This window comes from Cicer arietinum, chromosome 4, assembly GCF_000331145.2.
Source record: "Cicer arietinum cultivar CDC Frontier isolate Library 1 chromosome 4, Cicar.CDCFrontier_v2.0, whole genome shotgun sequence".
Taxonomy (NCBI): Eukaryota; Viridiplantae; Streptophyta; class Magnoliopsida; order Fabales; family Fabaceae; genus Cicer; species Cicer arietinum.
This window is the reverse complement of record NC_021163.2, coordinates 8,361,839-8,385,799: the sequence shown is the minus strand read 5'-3', so window position 1 is coordinate 8,385,799 and position 23,961 is coordinate 8,361,839. Positions and strand designations below refer to the sequence as shown.

At 28.8% G+C, this 23,961-nt stretch overlaps 5 protein-coding genes and 1 pseudogene across 7 annotated transcripts; 2 read left to right on the top strand and 4 right to left on the bottom strand.

The window, feature by feature from the left end:
* The first annotated feature begins 2,327 nt into the window (after window positions 1-2,327).
* LOC101490155 (RING-H2 finger protein ATL70-like) lies at window positions 2,328-3,303 on the top strand. The gene has a single exon (XM_004496047.4). The coding sequence runs from the start codon at window positions 2,454-2,456 to the stop codon at window positions 2,934-2,936; it is 483 nt and encodes a 160-aa protein (XP_004496104.1). The 5' UTR covers window positions 2,328-2,453; the 3' UTR covers window positions 2,937-3,303.
* A 1,218-nt stretch (window positions 3,304-4,521) lies between these two features.
* On the bottom strand, window positions 4,522-5,942 carry LOC101489828 (blue copper protein 1b-like). Its single transcript, XM_004496046.4, has 2 exons — window positions 5,762-5,942; window positions 4,522-5,140 (listed from the first exon to the last, which is right to left on the bottom strand). Exons 1-2 carry the CDS (start codon window positions 5,940-5,942, stop codon window positions 4,689-4,691), a joined length of 633 nt encoding a protein of 210 aa, XP_004496103.1. The 3' UTR covers window positions 4,522-4,688.
* Window positions 5,943-7,450: 1,508 nt separating this feature from the next.
* LOC101489510 (uncharacterized) lies at window positions 7,451-8,913 on the bottom strand. The gene has a single exon (XM_004496045.4). The coding sequence runs from the start codon at window positions 8,774-8,776 to the stop codon at window positions 7,655-7,657; it is 1,122 nt and encodes a 373-aa protein (XP_004496102.1). The 5' UTR covers window positions 8,777-8,913; the 3' UTR covers window positions 7,451-7,654.
* Window positions 8,914-11,409: 2,496 nt separating this feature from the next.
* On the top strand, window positions 11,410-14,432 carry LOC101488855 (uncharacterized). Of its 3 annotated transcripts, XR_012162881.1 has the most exons (12): window positions 11,410-11,544; window positions 11,625-11,754; window positions 11,837-11,978; window positions 12,057-12,117; window positions 12,493-12,625; window positions 12,735-12,858; window positions 13,005-13,061; window positions 13,182-13,278; window positions 13,477-13,684; window positions 13,789-13,849; window positions 14,109-14,233; window positions 14,311-14,432. XR_012162881.1 is itself a non-coding variant. In XM_004496044.4 (11 exons), the coding sequence occupies exons 2-11, from the start codon at window positions 11,669-11,671 to the stop codon at window positions 14,169-14,171; spliced, it is 1,032 nt and encodes a 343-aa protein (XP_004496101.1). In that variant the 5' UTR covers window positions 11,410-11,544; window positions 11,625-11,668; the 3' UTR covers window positions 14,172-14,432. The 3 variants fall into 3 exon arrangements, 2 of the variants coding, with proteins under 2 accessions (XP_004496101.1, XP_004496100.1); XM_004496044.4 differs by having other exon boundaries at window positions 14,109-14,432; XM_004496043.4 differs by lacking the exon at window positions 11,410-11,544 and having other exon boundaries at window positions 11,556-11,754; window positions 14,109-14,432.
* An 878-nt stretch (window positions 14,433-15,310) lies between these two features.
* On the bottom strand, window positions 15,311-18,971 carry LOC101494055 (uncharacterized; annotated as a pseudogene).
* Window positions 18,972-21,369: 2,398 nt separating this feature from the next.
* Window positions 21,370-23,207, bottom strand: LOC101488293 (TGACG-sequence-specific DNA-binding protein TGA-1A-like). The gene is made up of 4 exons (XM_004496041.4): window positions 23,035-23,207; window positions 22,087-22,334; window positions 21,806-21,988; window positions 21,370-21,714 (listed from the first exon to the last, which is right to left on the bottom strand). The coding sequence occupies exons 1-4, from the start codon at window positions 23,132-23,134 to the stop codon at window positions 21,595-21,597; spliced, it is 651 nt and encodes a 216-aa protein (XP_004496098.1). The 5' UTR covers window positions 23,135-23,207; the 3' UTR covers window positions 21,370-21,594.
* Window positions 23,208-23,961: the final 754 nt, after the last annotated feature.

Below are 23,961 nucleotides of genomic sequence, written 5' to 3'. Positions count from 1 at the left end.
TAATAATAATAATAATAATAATAATAATAATAATAATAATAATAATAATAATAATAATAATAATAATAATAATATTATTATTATTATTATTGTTATTATTATTATTATTATTATTATTATTATTATTATTATTATTATTATTATTATTATTATTATTAGTTTGAGAACAACTCGTGTAATATGAGAGTGCATTTAAATGCTCACATTTTCATTAAAATTTGAAAATGATAAAATAAATTGAGAGAAAAGATTTAAACGTAGACATATAAAAATACACGAGAAAAAGTTGAGAGGATTTATTCCTTTTTGTGTCTTTTAATTGGCGTCTTGGAATTTACAATATTGAGAATATTGTTGATGAATTCATATAGGGTAAATTGATGTGTGAGGTGCTTTAGCGCAAAAACTTCACCTCCTACTAATAATTTTCAAACTCTTTAAATTTTAAATTTGCTCTCACTTTTCTCCCTTCACAAGATGTTACTAAACTCAAACTTTGAATTTAATAAGATAGATTTATATTTTAGGAAATTTAAAATTTGAGTTTGTCGACCGATTTTTATTATTCCAAAGACAAATTGATATTGCCGAAAATAAATGAAAATTGGTTTTTATTTGTTAGGATGAAGACTAATTTAGATAATTTAAATGTTTTGTGAAAGAAGAAGATAAAATTTGAGGGGTATGATATGAGGTATTTTTCGTGACTGGGCTAGTTTTAGATTCTGAGCCCGGCCCGTGTGGATCTTATTTACTAATAACATTATAGAAAGAATTTTGTTTTTGTCCAGAAAATAGAAAGATTTTTGTGTTTTTTTTTTGTTTAGTTTTTCTTTTCTGCTGTTTTTATTGCTTTGGTGTATTTGTGCATGTTATTTTTTCCCTAAATATTAGCATTCATACTTCTATGCAAGATTAAGGAGGACTACTAACTCCATTGATGATATAAAATGATTTTTTTTATTTAAAATTTCTCAATCAATTATAACTATTTCAATTATATCGATATTTCATTTTAACCATATCTAATTTTAAAAAGTATATATATATATATATATATATATATATATATATATATATATATGTATGTAATTGATTGTAATTTAGGATAATATAAAATCATTCATATTGAAAATGTATATATATGTCAAAAGAGTATTAACAATATATTTTCTATCACATATATATTTTAAGACATTCTTTTATTAATTGAAATTCATGAATCTCATTAAAATTCAATGAAACTTTTTATGAAAAGTATATTAAAAACATATAATAAAAGATGTGATACTAGTATTATTCACGTGTCAATTAAAATAATTCTCGGATTTTAAGAAAATAAATATGAGTTAGAATGTTATGTTGCTTAGGATCATAATAATAAATACACTTTTATTGTTACACGTATTTTTCTTCCACTTACATTTGTAGGTGTGAATAGAAAAACTACAATAAATAATAATTATACGATCTCCGTCCAAAAATAATAATTATATATTCCTACACAACATTTTATCTTATACTTTCATTATTATATTTATTTTTTAAAATGACAACTTTATATTTGGAATTTTTATTATTTTACAAATTTATTTTTTTACACCAGTCACAAAACAACCAATTCAAATTTTTTAGTAGATAAATTTTTTTTAAATTTTTTTGAAAAACTTAATTTATATTCCTGTTACAAAAATTTAAAAACTTATTAATGAAAAATTTACATTAAGTTTTCTGGTACAAACGATATTTTTTTAAAAAAAAATTATTTTTAAACTACTGAAAAATTTGGAAGCTTCAAATTTTTTAAAAGAAACTGTGTACCGAACAATTTTTTTAAAAATAATTTTAAATTTTTGAAAACTTAAGACTCCAATTTTTTTGAAATAAGTTGTGAACGGAATAATTTAAAAAAAAAAAATCTAATACAAAAATAGTTCTTTTTGAAAAAAATTTATTTTTAAGGTTCCGTATAATTTGAAATTTTAAGTTTTTTGGAATTTCAAGTATTTTAGAACAAGATGTGTATCAAAATTAAAAAAAAAAAAAATTCAAACTATAACTTTTGTACCAAAAAACTTTAAATATTTTTGTGAGTGAAAATAATTTTTTTTTAATATTTATACAATGATAAAAACATTATTTCATAATAATATTTATGGAGGTAGGTGTATAAGATAATGGTAAGTGGTAAAATTTTACTTAGTACATACGTTACGGTACAGCAGCAATATAGAATATATTTTTGTTACAATAGAACAAATCCAAACAATAAGATAAAATTGTGGACATACAGATTTCCCATTACGGAAAACACCGGAATTAATTAATCCCAAACCCAACGATGAACGTCACTTCACAATACATTATCCATAACGGAAAATCATCACATCTACATAAACAAAATCAAAATAAATATAAACACTACAAATTCTCATAATGTATTACTAGTAGATATGAACATTCATGATGAAGAATTTAGAAGAATGGGTTATTTCCTCTTATTTCTACTGTGCCTAATAATTGTAACCCTTTTAATTACAACTGCCTCTTATATATGCTCTCTGCCAATTGCTTCAACTCAATCACCTTCTTCTCCTCAGCCTTCAGTTATTGGGCGTGACACACACTCTAACCACACAACAATCACTGTTTTGGCTGTGGAACCAGGTGAAGTTCTACACTTGGACCATACTACTACTCTATGTAGAAGCTATGACCAAATTAATACTCTTCCATTAGAAGGCAAAATGTGTGATAAAAGTATTAATAATTCAAGTAGTTGTTGTTGCTCTATATGTTTGATGGATTACAAAGAATCAGATTTGTTGAGAATGCTTCCTGGCTGTGGTCATTTCTTTCATGTTACTTGTGTTGATCCTTGGTTGAGAATGAATTTGACATGCCCTGTTTGTAGGAAGACATATCAATCGGTATAATTAACCCGCACAATATGTGTTTTTGTTGGATTTGGATTCTCGACCACACCTGCACGATGCATTAGTTGTACGAACTATGATCTATATTGAAAAAAATCTTCTCTATAGATTGATCTAACGGTCTTTATACTTGTTGCACTATGGTACTATTGTAAGATATCAAAACACGTTTTTTGTTTGAGTTGCGGAATAATTATTGACTAGGATACGTATGAAATATATTCCATATTTGATTCACGTAACAAAATTATTTGATATTGCTCTAGTGTGCAATTTATTTGATATTGGGACATGTTTTCCATTTTTTCATAGACAAATTTGTTGGTGGTTGTATGTTAAAGGAGAACAAATTTGCTAGCACTAGTGGATCTACTTCTTAATATATGCTTTTTGTGTCCCAACTGATCTTACCATATTTGGGGATCTTAAACTACACTTATTTATGGTTTCCTTTCTTGTCATATTTTTAAAATTAGATTTAGATAAGATCTTTGAAGACACTTATTTAAGGTTTGTCAATTATAACTTATCACAAATAAGTGATGGAGTTGAAATACTTGTAGACCAACTTCTTTAATCAAATAAAAAAGGGCTGGGTTTGTTTCACATTAAAAAATTATTTTTTTGGAAATAACTTTTGTTTTGAACAATCTATCTAAGAATACGAAGTTTAGAATTTAATTTCTGAATGTTTTTTTTAAAAAAAGGGTTTGACCCTCAATTTTAATATTTTTTAAAAAAGATTAGTAGTTATAATGGTGTTTTTTTAAATGTATATAAAATTTCATAGTAATTTGCTTTTTTTTTTATTCTTTTCTTAGTAATTCACCTTCTCACTTGAGAATAAATCTATAGGAAGATTTTTAGACATGAAATGAACACTCTTAATTAGAATCAATGCTTGGTAGCATACTGCAGTTTGGCAATGCGTTAATGCAGAAGAAAAAAGAAGACAAAATAACATGAAACCGTTGCCTGTGAATAAAAAGTGAGTTTTAAAGGAAAATATTTGATAAACATTTATACAATTTGAGAGAGAGAAATAGAAAAGGCGATCGTGTTGAATGAGTATTTGATAAACATTACTCGAATTAAAAACATTAAAACTATAAAGTTGCATGGCTGTTTTATCCATTAATCTCTCTCCATCTTTTTGTCTTTATTGTTGTTAAAAACTAATTTGAGTATTGCATTTTTTGTCAAGCACTAAAACGTATCTTCAATCTTTATTTCAAAATAAATATTGTATAAGATTAAATAAGATTATTTTTAGTTTTTATAAAAATAAATCACTTTCTTATTGAAAGTTTCTCTATAAAAAATGAATTTTAAATTCAATTTCTAAACTATATTTTTATTACTTTTATCTTAGATTTATAGTCTTTTAAAATCTCATTTAATTCATTAAGAATTCATTTTTTATAGATGAACTTTTTACTAGGCAAATATCATTCAAATGTCTAAACAGAACCTACAAATATTGTATGAATCCAATTTCCAAATGCAACAAAAGTCTACTCAAAATCAGATACTAAAAACTCAAAATATCCCATTACATAATAACAAGTAAATGAGAATCCCAATTCAATTTAATCAAAACCAAAATTAACCCTACTAAATCACTAAACATAATCAAACTGATCTAAAAACACCCTAAATGTCGGATCCATATTGCACACATGACATCTCCGTCTTATTAAAATCAAATGTGTTGATTGCATGCAATATGAATCCCTAATTGTCATGTCTTTCTTACATCACCCAAAATCCTATGAATGTACCAAGCATAGCACAAACCAATTTCACATCAATATCAAACTTTTTCCCTTGAAATGAAGATGGACATCCAGGAGTAGGAGAGGGCACATTGCTAGGTGGTGGAGGATTGATGCTGCCACTAGGTTGAGGAACTGAACCATTTGGTGATATTTGTGGAGATATCATTGGTGCTTTTTGTTGTGGAGGTGATGCTGAGGGTGTTGGGGATATTTTTGGTGCACTTTGATGGACATAAATTTTAATCTTTTGACCTAAAGTACAATAATTTGAGACACTACATATGAAATAGTAGACACCTCTCTCCTTTAATGGGAAATTAACCGGACTACTATTAAATACCTTCAAAGGTTCAAGGGCTGTGCAATGCTCGTATTCGGATTGTGATACTTGAATTAGGTTGTAGAATTTTGTGTCGAAGTTGAATTCTGTATTAGCATTTAAAATTTCATTAGAACAATTGAATCAATAGAAATGTGAATGTAATATATCTATGTTTTGTTGATGTAAAACTTTTCAAATGTTCATTATTGATTCTTTATAGGATTCTAAAAAAAAAATTAGATTTAATAGTTCTAAACGTTGTTGTATAGTATAGTTGTGGTAGATAATCAAATATTAATATTTCTTACATTTTATAAGATATAAAAAAGTCATTCCATAGCTCAAATTAACTTGCTACACATAATCAAATTAATCTAAAACTACTCCTAATCTAAATGATAATATAACCCAATTTTGAAAATAATATATATTTAAAATACAAACTATTAGAAGGATGTCATAAGACACATGGAAAACTATATGTAATACGATAAAATTAACTTAATTACTTTTCTCTTGATATTTTTTTTAATGAAGCTAGAACTAAAAGATTGATATATAAGACACAATTTTTTTAGGACAATGATCATTTAGCACATGAAAGATGAAAGATTGAATTGAAATCTCTTACATATATATAATGTTCCTAGCTAGCATAAATATATCAAAGCAATAATTTTAAAATCAAAATCTTCAAAATTAAAGAGAATTGTTTAGGCTTTTACCTAGAGAGTCTCCTTCTCTGAGGAAATATGAGTCGGTCCAATTAGTATAGTATGTTGGATATGGTGGAATCACCCAACCAGCTGAATCCCCCACTATGAATTGTGTAGCAGAACAATGATGAAGGAATGTTAAAAACAATGATGAAAGTAAGAGAACAAAAGGGTTTTGAAGCTGCAACATTTTGAGCTTTGGAGAAAAGATAGATTGAGAAAGATGGCTAGATATAGATAGGTTAAAATGTGGACATGGAAGTTAAACCATCAAGAGATGTAACCGTATATTTAAGATGGGAGGGTATTATTAAGATTTATTGATTATTTTTACGTTACAGAATACAGACAGAAAATGAAACTAAATAGTCACATAAATAATTAAGAGTAAAATAAATGTGAAAAAAAAACAGATTAAGTCTAGCATACACAATATAGTCTTGAACTATATATAAATTTATTTTTCACTATTTAATTAATAAGTCTTATTGTATCTAATTTAATTCAATAATATAATTTATTATTTTAATGGTGAAAACAAATTTATGTTCAATGCAAAACTTAATTTGCTTGTGTATATTAGACAAAAACCAAAAATATATCCATATGTCTCTTTTATGTGTATTATTAAGATTTTGTATCGGGTGTAACTTAAACTTGAATTTTTCTAATTCACCTTTTTACGGCTAATACTATTGAGTTTGATACGTATATATAAATGGTAGGTGATCTGATCGAGTAGATTCTGATACGATATTAAAAAACTATTATAAAGCTATATCTCTCTCTTTTTCTCAATATATTAGATATTTTAGTTGATTTGCTAGTTAGTTAAATGGGTTAATTAGTTACACTAATTACTAAATTATTTTATACTATTAAGATAATGTAACTTTGATATTATTCAATTTTCATTTCTCCTAATAGATAAACCATTTTTTGTTTATAACAAATAACATAATCTTTAACGCAGAAGTTTAACGTGTGACTGCTGCTTTTGATGAATTGATGTCTTTAATTTGTTGAAAACGAATTATTATGAATTTGTTTCTTCTGACTAAACTGCAAAAAATAATAAAACCATGGAAGTGCAAGAAAACACATAAAAAATGTAATAAACCAGGGATGGATTGGGTAGAAGCTATAAATTTTTTGCTAATCTTTTAATATGGTATGCGCATGTTTCATCACAATCTTGTGACTACATATAGTCGATCATATTTAGATTTTTCAATCAATATCAGATGATTTAAACTTCAATGCAAAAGAATCAAAATTTATATTAAAATATAAATCTTTTAATCTCGATTAAACGGTTCATATGTGATTGACTGCATTTAGTGTAACTGCAATAAATTTAAGTCCTTAGTTTAGTTGAGAAAAATGGAGAATAGAAGGGAAGGAAAAGGAAGTTCATGAATTTTTTTTTGTCTAAATCAACTTATTGAGAATAGAGGTGGGGAACAAATTTCACTTCACTCTATTTTGGAATTTGGAAAAGATTAAGAGAGGACATGGACTTAAAAATTAGATATTAAATTTCTGTCATGTTTCAGTTCAATGAATAAATTAATGGGAGAACACACTTTGCAGCAATGATAAGATTGAAACCTCTTAAGAATATTCATACCTTTCAACTAGTAGAATCCATTTATTTCAAGGCATGAAAATAAAGACATTGAAAGATCACACAGAATCTGACATTAAAACAACTTTAGATTTCATCAAAGAAATAGTACAAACAGCCAATGAAGTACTTAGCACTTATAAAAAAATTGAAAGAATGAAATCACCACAAGTTCAATTACTTGCAAACTATGCTAGAGTAAACATAACACAAAAGTATATATAAAACCTACCACTATAAATTCAACAAAATAAGTATGAACAAAATTCTCAAATCTAACCACAATAGGGACACACAATCAATCCATTCTCATTACACAGTAAACACGGATTCATCTCTTCATTTTCAGCAATAACCTTATGACTACCATTACACTTGAAACACATCACAAACCTTATTCCCCCACAACCATCACAAGGACCATTAGACCAATCCATTGGAACCCCTTCAAAGATTTTCTTCAACTTTCCTTGTTCATGCAAACTCAAAACTTCTTCAGCTGCACCTATATATCTCCCCTTAACAAAAAGCCTTGGAGGCACAATTTGCTCACCCAAAATGTTCCACAATTCATCCCTAAACTCCTTGTGCATTGATATGTCCCTCTCAAGATACAAAACCTTGAAACTTTGCAATAGGAAACGAACTTTATTGCAGTCTTCGAAAGTCTTTCGGATTCCTCGAAGCGATGTTGTGTAGAAAATCACAGTGCCATCACCACCTGGTGGACATTTCTCTTCAAACAACATCAAAGGGTCTAATTGAAATACTAATTCATCTTCATTTTGTTTTTCTTTCTGTTTTAACTCTGCTTCAACTCTGAGTCTTCTCTGTTCCTCTGTCAATCTAGAATGTTCCTGCACAGCTTCCTGGAATGCAGCGAGTAGATTCGGATCGAATAAGCTACCTGAATTCAAATCCGGTTTCCGGAACGACAAATTATCGATTTCAGACACAAGGGTTTTCCTTTTTCTATCAGAATTAGGTCTTGATGAAAGTGGTAACTTTTTTTCTTTCAAAATTTCACTCTGTTTCAACTCTGTTTCTTCTCTGTCACCACTCTGCAATACCAAAACACCTTTGTGGTTAATGTTCTCTTTGTTTTCATTGTAATCAACATCCAAATCCATTTGTTCTTCTTCAAGATCTCTCATTAGCTCTGACACATCAATGATTTCTGGTTCTTCCTGCAATTTCTCTTCGCAATTCTGGACAGTTTTCTTGGATTCATTTTCTCGGGAAACAAATGGGTTGGGTATGTTAAAAGATGAAATATTTGGGAGAAAATCTGCATACCCTTCAATGGCTTTTACCTGAAAAACTCGATCTTGTTTTAGATACCCGATCTGTTTGATTGATTTGAGCTTCTTCAGTAATTTTCCTTTCACTCCTTTCATTTTACTTGGGAATTATCTGCGGAATGAAAAAGAAAATTGAGTTTGTGAAATTAGGTTAAAGAATTTGAAAGCAGTGAGTGTGATGTTTTTCTTTGGATTTGTCGAAGAAAGAGAGAGAGTGAAGAGTGATGATAGGAGAGAGAGTTCTAACGGCTATAAAACTTGCCAGCGTCTATAACAAGTTTTAGAAAAAAACGTATCGCCAATGAACGTCTGCCACGTGTCCAGCGAGATGAATAAACAGCTCAATTTGTTCTTTTTCGTCTTCAATTTTCAATGAAAAATATGAGTTATATTAAAAACGAAATATAAATAAATATAACTGAGTAAGAAAAATATTTGAGCAAGCAAACTTGTGGTATTTGGTCAAATTCGAGGCGATCCAATCTAGCGATAATTGAGTTTATTTGTGTACGTCACGATTTCAATTATAAGGCATGAATATTCTTAATATTTCCAAGTAAATAATAATTTAATGAATCCATGAAATTTCCGAAATTTAGACTAAATATCATAATTTAAAATTTCAACACTTTTATATTCAATAAATAAAACCTATAATCATAAAAAGAATAATTAAAACTCGTAAATTACATCAACAAAAACAAAAGTATTGTTTTTTTTAAAATAAAAATACCTTTTAGTAATTTTTGAATCTTGACTTTTGTCAATAAATCAACCGATTAATGGTGGTGGGTGTAAGTGGTGTCGTTTTATCAAGAGAGATATGTGCAGTGTGTAGGTGGTGTTGTTTCGCTTCATCAACAACGATATGCACAAAAGACACTTTAATATTAAAATCACTCCTTAGCATCGTATTGTAGCAGTAAAATTTAAAATTAGAGATATCTCATATGGGATTGAGGGAACTCCTTTATATAGGTGATTAATGGTTTTTCTAATGAGTCTTGTATTTAAGGTTATGTAGACAACGAAGTCACATATTTAAATAATTTTTTGTTTTTAAGAATACTTATTATAAATTCAGTCGAATTCGAGTCTATTCTACTTATTATTAAAAAACAAATAAAAAATATTAAGAAATGTCATAAAGGTTTTTGTTAAAAAAACTAAAAAATGAAGGAAAAAAATTAATTAAAAATGTATTGAAACTTGTGTTTCATTTTTTTTAACTTACAAATTATTTCTTTTTATGCAAAATTTCTATTTTTTTGTTGTTGTTTTAGGGCATTAAAAATCTTGTAATATTGACTTGAAAAAGCCTCGATTTGTAAGTGATACTTGAATTTTTAACTTTGATCTTTAACTCTTCGATCCTCGAGAAAATGAATTTTGAAATTCGACGGAGAGAATTAAAATTTGACCAAAACTTATTTTAGAAAAAATTTAAATTAGGGTTATTCTAAATAATTTGTCTTTTATTAAAATTTACTAATTATTTAAGTTCAATCACTTGAGTTATTAGGATTTTAATTTATTCATTTGCTTAACAACAACATTCATTTACAAATTAGAAATCCCATATTAGTAGTTGAAAATTTGATTTTTTTGGAAGGAATAATTATACTTATCAGATTTTTTCTCACCTAACTTTTTGTGTGCTCTTGTAGTTTTAGACTAAATTTTTATATAAATTCAAACCATCAATAACTTTATATGATTTAAAAGGTGATATCACGTGATAAGGACATAAATGGAGCTAATTATGAGAAAAATAAGGAAAATTTCAAATCAATATTTTAGAATAATTTTTTGTTTTATTTATGTTTAATTTGAGTTGTAATAATTTTAGTTTATTTTAGTTAAATGCTAAAGATTTAGCTTTTGATCTATTTTAGGAATATGGTAAATTATTCTTTAAATACACTAGTCTTATTTTGGAAAACTTTTAAATGAAATATAATTTCTCTCTAACGAGAATATTGAGTGAGCTAAGTCTCCTTTTTGAGTTCTTAGATTAAAAGTATTGAATCTTATCGATGATTTTCTTACCATAGTGGTGATTTCTCATTGACTTATCAAATATTCTTGATTGTGACGCATTTTTCATCTTATTTCATTCGTCTTTTGTTCATTTCTCTTTTCATTTATTACTTTATGTAAAGAAACCACTTGATTAGATTTTCAATCTCACACAACAGTTTTTAAATCTAGATCACCATTTGAGCTTCGTACGATGGCTAGAGTAAAAGAAGGACGATTAATAAGATGATTCGACGCATTTGATAGAGTGAATTATTTGCAAATACTCAAGTTAGTGGGTGATTTAGTTGAGTGAGATATATAAAGAAATTAAGTGTATTTAATTTATAGAAAATGGAGTTCTTCTTCTATATTGGAGTCTTTCATTAGATATGGGAGCAATGTCTCTTAAGAATAAGTTTAAGCATCAATCGAGACTGATTTAATTAAAATATATTTAAACATAAAAATGGTTCATTTACTAAAATCTTCTAGTCGACTTTTACAGTATTCGGTCGAGTCACACAAGTTTATAATGTTCTCAGAGGAGAATTATGCTACTAATATATTTTTAAACACATATTTTATACGTTAAAATCTACATGGATATCATTAATTTTATATGAAACTCTCAATTTCGTGGAATCCGTGTAAATTTTAAACAAATAAATAAGTTAAAAAATGTTTATGAATCTTCTCTCTGAGAACATGTTCGGTCTATTAGGTCCTATGAGACCGGTCCAACTGATCTGAACCCATTTTTAAAACACAGTAAAGAATGGAACAACCAGTTAGTGAGATGAGTAGAAAGGAATGAATTATAAAGACGTGCGATTATAGGAGAAGTAACATCCATACATTTAATTGTTAAATTAATTATTGTTTTGTTTTACCATATTTGTGATAACAACATTCGAAATCACAGGTAACTCAAACTATGAAAGCAAATCCCTCTATCGCATACAATCAATGAGTTATCGCCTCCAACTCCAAACCATCGTCAGCACAAACTATCTTCCACGTCACTTTTTCCGTTACACTTCAACATCATCAAGGTTCATCTCTCTTCTCTTTCACTTATAATAATATTGCTATTGCATGTCTCTCTGTTTTTTATTTTTCTGTTTTTCTTTTAAGGCTATCATTTTCTACATTTTGTTGTGCCAAACTTTTGGAAATGGAGGATTTTAAATTCGGTTCAGAATCCTCGGTGGCTCATCCTGTTTTACTCCACAACAAAATTTCTGCAATTCGTTTGGCCGGTCCTCAAAAGCTTCAGGTTTAATTCTTTCTAGATTCTACTCGAATAACACAAAATTGGGAAATTGAAAAAAACGATTCTTTTTTCATGTTGTAGGTCATAGCTGATTTTGATGCCACATTAACGAAGTTTTGGGTTAATGGAACTCGTGGCCAAAGTATGTTACCTCAACATTACATTTCCCCTTTTTTTTTGCTCCCTTAAGTCCAATTTACTTTCTAAACACATTGAAATTTTTTAACTTATACGTCGGTGACTGAAATAATATTTATTTATGAATTTTTTAATAGTGACAGAGAGAAGGTAAAATGCATTTCCTATAACATTGAAAGCAATGTTTTGACATTTTTTTTTCAGAATCTATTTCTATAATGCATTTTCAAAACTTTCATAATGTCTCCTCTAATGTTTATTTTATCAATGAAAATGGAAGTGGGAAACATCTGAAGTAAATGGGGCCCCTTATATGTAAATTTTTTGGAAATTGGTTATGTATGTAGTACTATTATATATCTAATAGATTCATTTATAGGCAGTCATGGCCTTTTGCAGCAGGATAATCCAGAATATGATGCCAAAAGGCAGCAGTTATATGAACATTACCATCCATTAGAATTTTCTCCTACTCTTGGATTTGAAGAGAAAAGGAAACTCATGGAAGAGTGGTATGTCACTCAGTTTCTCAATGCCGGACTTGGCTCTAAGATGAATACTGATATTCAGTATTGAGATTAATTAATGCTTGCTGCTGAGACTTATAATTTGGTGTATTAGGTGGGGGAAAACGCACGGTCTTCTTATTGAAGGAGGACTTACATATGAATCGATAAGACAATCAGTTGCTAATGCTAACATAGCTTTTAGAGAAGGCGTTTCTGAGCTTTTTGAATTTTTGGAGGTGTATTTTCCATCTTTCTTTGGCAAATATAAGTTCTTACATCTTGATATGTTGATTTTGAATCGAGTGAATTTATGTAATGGAATATATGTATGTGAAGATGCAATAGCTGACATTCGATCCCTTTTCGGTTTTGTTATTTTCAGGAAAGAGACATTCCTGTATTAATATTCTCTGCAGGGCTTGCTGATATCATCGAAGAGGTCTGAAAAGTCATTTTTGTTTTATGATGGCAAGGTTACTAAGCATTTCACTTCAATTTCTTGTCTGTTATTGATTGTGCCTCTCAATTTTCTATGTATTGCCTTTTCAAATTATAACAGGTTCTACGACAGAAGCTTCACAGATCCTTCAAAAATGTGAAGATAGTATCCAACAGGATGGTGTTTAATGATGATGGCCGACTTGTATCTTTTAAAGGTGATTCTACGTTGCTAACTTTCATCTCAGTGTTCATATCCAAATACATCTCTCAGAGGATGAGGCGTTAGTCACATTACACACTTTCTTTTAGGTTTCACTGTTAATATAGAAAAGCACATTTATATTACAATATTTATTTGTTTCTGTTCAAGCTCTGGTGAGTGAGTCACAGCTTAAATATAAATTGATTCACAGGGAAATTGATTCACAGCTTAAATAAAAATGAGCATGCTCTTGATATGGCTGCGCCTCTTCACGAACAATTTGGTGATATCGATGGTCCAACTGATGACAATGCCTCGCTCAAGAAGAGAACCAATGTTCTCCTTCTTGGTGATCACACTGGAGACTTGGGAATGTCTGATGGTTTGAACTACGATACTCGAATTTCTGTGGGATTTTTGTAAGTAAAGAATTTGCTACACCCTAATTGCTGGGATAATAAGTATATAAAACTGATAATTGATGCAGCTGCTCAAGCTGAAGCTCATAAAATTATTGTTGCAGGAACCACAACGTTGAGAACTCACTGAGCTGCTACCGAGAAGCTTTTGATGTCGTTTTAGTGGTAATGAATTAGATGGATGATATCACATATCCTTGAATTCCCTGTTCCTTCCTATTTGTGCAAGAGCATTCCTATTAGTATTGACTTGTGTCTGCAATACTGAAGAATGTCGTCGTCATATTAAACTAAATTAATTCGTAGATACATCTTCCTATATTAACAAACTATATATTTCTGATAATTCATGTCAAATTGAAGTAAAATATGCAGTTAAGGGTGATTGAGTAGCTAATTTGAACTTGTAAATTTTTTCGTGCAGAATGACGCGCCAATGTGTGGTGTTATCAAACTGCTCTCTCATATGTGTTCGAGTGGGAAGTGATTATTTTCAGTAATCCTATATTCTTAGCAGTATCAATCCTTATTTGTCTTACACATCCCAAGGTTCCTCTTTATTTCCCCTTATGAAGAATCCTAACAAGTAACAAAACATTCATTTGCCACATTTTTTTTCCTTTCAGGATATGGCTAGCGATTAGTTGTACCAGGCCTATATTATTTACTCTATGTATGTTAACAATGAAGCTGTGATAATATCTGTATGGCACACAAACCACATTATCTGTTATGAGGTGTTAGTTTAGTGTGATCGTGGCTGCTTTTCATTTTTCTTTTATGTGTATAATAATCTATGAAGTACAAACATGACACTGATCATGACACAACGACGCTTAGGCACCAATAATAATTTAAGAAAGCGAAAGTGATTAAATGTATTGATGACATGTTGGAATTGAACACCAAACACATCAGCCACTAGACATGTCTTTGATATAAAGTGTAGGTACTATACCTAAATTTGCTGAAGTGGCATGCCAACTAGAATAAAAATTATATGATCAGTTAGATGGTCAAAGTTAAACGAGGCCAAAAAGTGAAGAATATGATATTATATGAGTAAAATTTAACCTTTTTTTTTTTACATGGACTAAACCAGATTTTCCCTATAGTGCGGGGGGGCCAAAATCAGGATTAATCCTTACTAATTGAGTTCATAATATTTTTTTTGAAACGTTACTGTATTCATGATGTCATTATCACTATCACAATATATGAATCTATTTTGGGACTTGTTTGTTACCCCTCTTGTCGCCTCTCTAGTTATTTGCCTCAAGGGTGGTTTAGCATATATACTTTATTTATTAATTATGCTGCCTATTAAGGACAGTTTAGTGTTTTCATTGTTTTATATATAGTTTATTTACTTATAATAAGGTTTACATAAAAAACGTAATTAGTCTTCAACCTTTTTTTTCTTCTTTTTTTGTCTATGTTTCTATTTTGAATTGCATTGTTAACACAATTACACTGAACTCCTTTCAATGTCTATGCTAACATAAAAATACTACTACTATTACATAGGGGTAAATGTTAATAAAGTTTTATAGCATCTGGTATTTTTTCGCATAAACTCCTATTATACAAAATAAAAGTGAAAATGGAAGGGGATTCACTTGCACATGAAATGAAATGTGATATGTTAGACAATTACTGTTAAGATCCAAATGTCCTTAAGACAATCAAGAACATTATTTATTAGAAGACCAGGCCAAGAACATTCAAAAACTGAATCTTCAGTTCAGGTCAAGCAATTAAAATGGGTTTCTAATACTAACTTTTGAAAAGAAAAAAAAAAAACTCAAAAGGGAAGAACATTAGTTACTATTCACAATAACTCTCTAAAATTGCGCTAAGAAATTGCCAACACCACACACCACTGCCATTGTTGAGAAATTAGCTGTTGGTCTTTTTTATATCAAAGGTTACTTGAAGGATGGTGAGTGTAATGGAATTCAATTTGTAATCTTTGATGAAATGGCATGGATCCTTTCAAGCCTTTTTTCACATCACTCTGCAACTCTCTCACAGGAATTGCAGCCAAGAAACTCTTAAGGTACTCTTTGCATGACTCCTTGCCTCTACATAAAATCTTCTCCCTTCTATCATTGCCTTCATTTGAAGTGACTATGAAATCTCCATCCACTACATTATCAGCACCTAGAGGTTTCGGCTCCAACCTTCGATTTTCATGGCGCAGTTTCTCGATTTTTGTGTTTGTATCAAACTTCAATATATAAGCTTGATTGCATCCTTCATGCAGTCTCTCCCCCAAAGTGTCAATGATGTAGTAAGCATCTTGCTCAACTTTTAGGACAAAAAAATGGTCATTCCAACTTACTATGTACACTAATGGCTCACTAAGAGTGTCCAATTCTAATGCACAATGGCTTACTTCTTCCCATATGTTATCAAAAGACATTGCTCCATGAAGGAATTCAAATTTTCCATTATCCTCAAGGTCCTCCGGAATGAAAAATCCAACGAAGGACTTTTCAGGGACTATAGATAGCGGACGGATTTTGGCTTGCAGAACCGTATCAAGATCAAAGTGTTTATCAGGAAACCGATTTATATAATCCTTGTTCACACAAAGAACTCTCCATTCTGATGATCCGTCTCTAATCATGCTATCAAATTCACACTTGATTGGTATCTCGACTCGGTGCGCTATCAACCAATCAGCAATAAGAGCAACCAGGACTGCACATGCACTCTCCCCTGCAGCACATTCACTCCTTTGATCAATTGAAGCGAAAAATATTTCAGTATGCAGCTTCATCTCTCCGTCTCTGCTGATAACTTCCTTGTGCTCCCAATTGCCTATAGTAAAACTATTCTCCTCAAATTCGGAAACATATGGTTTACTATTGGTGATTCCTTCTTGCATTATATGCCACTGCAAGAAACGTACACTCACTTAAAATAATCTTCAAAAGTTGTTTTAGAATATAAGAAGTAACCATGGAAAGACAGAAAGCTAATATATACCTTTCGAAAAGTGTATTCATCAGAAGAGCTCAGCAGCCGACGATCAAAATCGATGTCATCTCCACCCTCTTCTCCATTATGTTTTTTTAGAAGTAGTTCCCCTTTCACCTTGGAAGATCTAAACTTCAGCTTTGGCTTCCTCCACGAAAGGTTCGGTATTTCGAAATGTGATGCTCCATCTGATCACATGTACTATACTTCTCAACATGTACATCCATAGAATTGGACTTTTGGCTGCTATAGTACACCAAACATTCATCTTTACCATTAAAAATTGAACCTGTATAAGGTTGTGATCCTCTCACATAGTTTCCACTGGCCAATGTCTCATAACTAAAAGAATGTCTCACACAACAATCTTCTTCCCCCTTCTCATGTGATTTCATTGCAGCATCAATTTCTAGTGAATCTGTGTCAGATACATACCTGTATTCAGAATCTTCACTTCTGTTGGAACTTCTACTGTCATTTCCTTCATCTTTGGAACTTGCCTTCTTTGCTCTTGCAGTTGATACATAACCAGCAAAGAGTTTTACTCTTCTAAGACCTGATTTAAGTGTAGAATATTCCTCTTTGTTTATTGGGAGAGGTTCTACAGAAAAGGGTGATGAAGGAACACACAGAGTTGATCTTTGAACTGTATCCAAATATTCTTGAATGACCTCTAGTTTTAGTAAGCTAAGAGATAACTGAAATGAAACACAAATGAAGTTTGAGGCAAACTTTGGAGGGAGTTAGACTATTAGTGGTTAATTTGTTAAAAGGATGGAGAATTTGTTAGCAGCACCGATCAAACTTTGGACATCCTTTTTAATACTTATTCAGTGTCCCAACCCATATGATTGTGCTTTGGGGACAATTATCAGAGTCCATTAAATTAAATTACTGTAAACATTCTCAAAGGTTTTTAAATTAAATGACATAAGAAATAGGAATTAAGAGGAATTCAACTTACACAAAGTGAGAAATTAGTATCATTTGTGCCAAGGACATTCAAAGGAACTATAATTTCAATTTCTTTGTTGTCCACAGCTAGAGGCACATATTCAGCTAAGTTTATTGATGTAACTCCAACCCTTGTTTTGTTCCCTTGCTTACATACCTAATACAGTGAAAAAGGAAGTAAAAAAATTCAAACTGAAGTAAAACAAAAAAGAGAAATTGAACCTCAGTTATTATTCACTAAAATAATTGAATTCCATCATGAATAGAATCTTAGTCATAATGCTGTAAAATCCTAGTCAAACATACAAGTGGATACACCCATAGACCACAACATGTTCTAGATATTGATTTTAAGGGAAAAAGTAAAATAAAAATGTGACATTCACCAACTCGTCTAATTGTCTATGTCTAGTTATATTCAATTATTTTCATTTTCATTTCATAAATTATTATCTATGCTTTCGTGTCACTGTCACATTGCTGACTAATATTATTATAATTAAAACAACTAAAGTTGATACCAGAAGATTAGAAAAACATTATGGATAGTACTAAAATAAATTTAGTAAGACACTTACATTGGAGACTGTGAACATAACTTCCCATGGATAAAACATGTTCTCCTTGTAGGCATTAAAGGTGCACACATTTCTAAACTCTTGATTCCATTCAACTACCCCTGCATCATTATGACCAACTTCTCTGCTGAAATTTCTCTTCATGGAACGCCTTAATGACAATGAGCTCAAGGCCACACCTTTCTGACCTTTCCACTTGATTTCCACCACAAAGGACCTTACCTCCTCACATTTCACCAAACCCAACCCTTGAAGACTATGGACAATGACAACTGCTACAAATTTCTTGGAAGAATAGATAGGTGGCCATGGAGACCATCTCATCTTGGCTCAAAATGGAAACTTTCAATTCAGACAGAGACCCACAAAAGCATTATGTAGACCAATGGCAATGACAGTAGTGTATTATTGGGGTGGAAAGGAAAAGATTGATTTTTGGGATTGTATGAACCAAAAGTTCATACCTTTTTAACCAATGGGTATGAGTGATTGAGTAAAGTTGTAAGAGAGGGTTTTGCAGTGTTTTCAAAAGACAGTTGAAAGTTTGTGAGGGTGAAAATGTGAAGGTACAGACCAGTGATGGGTTTGGGAAATTGGAATATGATATTTAAGATTCTTGGTGTACAGTTACAAATAGTAGCAACAAGATTCTGAAAATCCAAGGGTGGACACTTGAGTTGTTGTTTAGTACTTCAAAGTTGGAAATTAAATTATTACCCTTTCTTTTGAGACAATGCCAGCCTAGCTTCAAAGTCTCTCTAACTAAGACAAACCAGATTCAACAATGGATCATTGCAATTAGTACTTGATGTATACCAACACTGTGTTATTGGTAATAGACTCAACATCTTAAACAAATGATTTGTTTTATGAATCAAGTGGTTAAAGTTCACTAAAAGTTGAATCTATTGAGAATACTTGAGTTTGAATTATAGTTGGAATATTCGTTATCCAAATTTATTTTATTTATATTTTAATTAAATTTTAGATTATTTGAGTTTTTTTCTTTCTTAAAAATCTAAGTGGAGACAAAAAATAATTTGATTAAGGGTGAATATTTCGTAAATATAATATTGTTATATGTTAAATTGCGATTTGTATGCCGTAAGATCCCAAATGCAAAATGACACACCACTATGTTGCTACAATATCCTTGCATAATATGTATTTTTCAATGCTACAACTCATTCTTTGGTGTTTGTTTTTAATTTATTTCATTAATATTTTCTAATTATCTTTTGGGACAAACAATGGCTAAGCTTTTTGCTACAAACCATACTAAAGTCCCAATAATTTTTTTTAAAATATTTCTATTTTAGTCTTTTTTTTATTAGAGATATTTAAGTTATAATTTAGTTGATTAAAATTGATCTATTTAAACTATTTTATAAATTAAATATATTAATTTTCGTTAATCAAATTATAATTCAAATGTCTATTATAAAAAAAAATCAGAGGGAATACTTTATAAAAACAATTCAAAAACAACGATTATAATTATAAAATAAATAAAATGTTCAACTTGAATTTCAACTTTGTATTTTTTGAATTGTGAATTTTATCTAGAGATATAAAAATTAAACTAAATTATCATATAATCGCAATAATTTGATCAAAGCTAATTAAATTAATTTAATATTTTTTATGGGTTTGAGTTCAAGTTGAACTAAATTAATAAATCCGACCTTAATAATTTGAGATATAGCTTCACGTAATGTTAAAATAGATCGCTTAATACTCAAACGAAATCATCATCTTTTATCAACATTATGTCGATATTAGTATCTTAAACAATGTGTTGTATTTAAATGTATTTTAATAATTATATATATTATTTATGTCCTTATAGTTAAGAAAGTTGTATTAATAGTGTAAAAATTTAAATTTAATTTGTATGCATCGACGATGTAGATATATTTTACACTGTCAATTAATTATAATTGTCAGATTAATAAAACAATTTAATTTTTATCATAATTATTTTTAAAGTTACACATATGAATATTTGAGATGTGTTAATATTGTAAAAAAATTTACACCGACAAAACATAACAATCAAACTCTAAAAATTTTATTGTTTGAAAAAAATTAAATTTTTAAAAATTAATTTGTAATTATTGAAAATGTCAATCAAAATTTGATCTATTATCTCTCTAATAAGCTTTAAAAAATTTATCGTCAATATATATTTATAAATTTACAACTTAAATTTATATAATACAATATTATACTTTTTTATTTATCTATTAAAATTTAAAAATATATTTTTTCTAATATTTTAATTCAAGTTCGGCCACTTGTTGCATGTATCCCACATGAAATACATTGGTTGAATTGGATTTAAAGAAAGGCATTATACACCCACCACCTCTTTCTTGCTATGATGATATATGATATTTTTAACGAGTTAACCGTTTTAAAAAAGTAATTTTGATTTTTAAAAATATTTATATAAAAATTTACTTAAAATAGTATAAATTTTTAGATTTATTTATTATCAGGTAAAAAATTTAATTTGACATTTAGTAATTTATATATTTATTATTAGAAATTTTAATATGATAAAAATTATATTTTATTTAAAAAATAATTTTTATGAAAAACTTCTGAAAATAACTTTTAATTTTAATTATTTTTTAAAATTTTATTATCCAAAAATTTATAGAAAATAGATGAAATGATTAAAATCATATTTTAAGATAAACTATTTAAACTAACTTTATTTGAAACTTTATTTTTAAAATTCTTTGTTAAATTTTTTATAAAAAAGATACTATAAAAATCAGTTTTTTTAAATCTTAAACAAACGGGTCTATAAACTATTTTATCATGTCTTAATTTAGTGTTTGATGAATAAATACGATACAATAAATTAATCTTAAACACTATCTTATATTTCTTGCCTCTAGTTAAAAAATTTGTCATAAATATAAATTAGATAAAAAATCAACAAAATATAATAAGAAGAATGATTTATTCAGTTACTTTGATAAAATAATCCATATATAAAAATTAAAAGATAATAAAATATAAATAAAAAATAAAATTTTATATTAAATTTAAAATAAAATATCAATAATTAATTTTATAAAATATATAATTATATTATTTTACATAATCTAATAAATTATTCTTTATATTACTAAAAATATCATATCTTTATTTAGATTAACTAAATAACACGATGATTACATTAATTAAACCTCATAAATTACAAATAAGCAGTAAGCTACATACTCCTGAACATATTGTTCTCAATACACTTTCTTCTACAAGTCTCACTAAATTATTTGACTTTCACATAAACTTGATAAAAATTTATATGAATTGGACATTTTCTAAGAATAGAGTGTACATAGAAAATATTTATTTAATATCACTTGATATAAATCCTCAAAGTGAGCTCCGAGGGTTATGCAGATGTTCCTTGAGAGCAACAATGAATTGAGCATGCTGACAAATTGTAAGGAGATGACAAAATTGATGCAAGAATTCTTGGCGAAGAAAATCAGCCTATTAATTGTTACAACAAATTAATTATTAATTATGAAAACAAAATTGGCATGTTAAAAATATTTCATAATTAAGAGAGGTAGAAGAATACCTGCTTGAAGAAGCTTAGTTGTTGAGTTACATAGTTTTGTTCAAACCGTTTATCAATGATTTGATGGAGTCTTTCCATGCCTTGTGCAAGAGCATGTTCTGCTTGTTCACATGATTGTCCAAGATTCAAAATATCACTAATTTGTTGTTTGCTGCACACATCTTCAAGTTTAGGCAGAATTACCTGCATGTATGTATAGGAAACATTATTCAAATTGGTCGATTCCAACGTGTATTTTGAAATATAACTATGAAGGTTCTTTTAAGTGAAAGATGCATCACCTGAAGAAGTTGTGAAGGACGAAAGCCTCCAATCCACCATATATTATGTTCACCTGTTGTGGCAGAACCAATTTTTTTGAAGAAATCTACATTTGCAGAACGTGTTTTCATCTCCAATAGTTCAAAACAGTGCTTTATGATTCTGTTTATAACTAACTGTAACTTCTCATCATCACTCTTGATTTCAGAAATAACTCTGCTATCTTCTTCAAATGAAAGTGCATAGTTTTTCACATAAATTGTGTTTCCTGCAAAATTATTACTACTTTTGTAATGTTTGCTATTTTTTTTTTTTAAATGTAGAATGAAAAATTATTATTATTAATTATTTTACGACTGAGATTTTAATCATGTCTTTTGAAATTATAATATCAAATTCTTATTTGACACTAAACGAAGTGTATGTTTTTATAAAATTATTTTTATTTATTTGAAAAATCAAGATATTTCTTTCAAGCACAAATTAATCTCTCAAGGTGGCTAGATCAATTTAAAAAGTGGATATTTTTTATCATATATGGAAAAGTAAAAAGACTAAGATATCTAATATTTTAAGTATATATGTAAAGTTTAATCTATTTGTATGTTTGCTCTTAATCTAATGCGATGACCTAATATCCCTCACAACCCAACAATTACATGTGTTTACTAAATCAAACAAGTATTTGAAAGAAAAAAAAAACTTTTTTTCTTTAATTATTACGTGTCTAGGATACATCTAGAGGTTAAACTTTAAAGATATGTAAAATAATTATGACTGTTTAGAGGTTAAAGACATTAAATTTAATTAAATTTTTTTTAGTTTTTTTTTTTTATAGTAAATAGATGAAGGTACAAAAATATTGTATCTTGTTTTATAATTTTTATGCAATAAAACAAATAACTCAATATTTGTTTCTCAATTTATTATTTTTATAACTAGACAACTTTTTTCTTATATACTCTTACCATTAACCTTCAAGACTTCTCCTTTAGCATTGGCCTCATTCATTGATTTGTTTGCAAGAAGCCTCCTACCCTGGCTCAACTTATTAGATGTGGAACTCATGATTTTCTTTGAATAGAAAGGCAACCATAAGCATTTAATTCCATAATGCACCAATGAACATGGAAAGAAGAATTAAGGGTGTATATATAACACCAAAAAGAGAAATAATGTGACCAAAAGCTTTCTGTGTTTGGTCCTTTTACCTAAATAAAACACTACATCATCATCCACTTATCTACAAAAAGGTACATTGGACATATTATTAACCATTCATGTCATCAATCACCATACATGACTTAGATTTACTGAATATTAGAGAATCTCCAAATCATTTACCAATATAGGTATATACTTTTGGCCTTTCAAATCATGATGGGACAAAAGTATCATCGCTTAATTTTTCTTTTGTCATTTTCCCAATTCAAGATGGTATATTCTTGTGGCTGGATTCCCATCTCTGTCATATGATATGAGAACTATGCACTCGAATAATTAATAAATTTCGACGGTTGAATCAAAATCACACTGATCATATTCCACTCGCCCTTTCACTAAACTAAGGTTACCATTTCTTTTTCAAACGGTAACCTATTTAATTAAGGTACAATTTAAGGTATTAAATATAAAATATTTATGTTGTAATTTATGTATTTAACTTTTTTAATTTTTTTTATAAATTAAGTTGATCTAATTTTTGGATACTTTTTTATGTTTTTTTTTCTTCAATTAGGTTCTTTAAGTGACACGTATGTTTGTAACGTTAGCGTTTATGTGATGTTTATGTTTATGTTATTATACGGTTGTAAAAAGTACTTTTTCCGTTAAAAATTGTCATGTGACTTTTCAAATGTCGACGTGTGATAAAAGTGGTGATTCTGATAAATTAT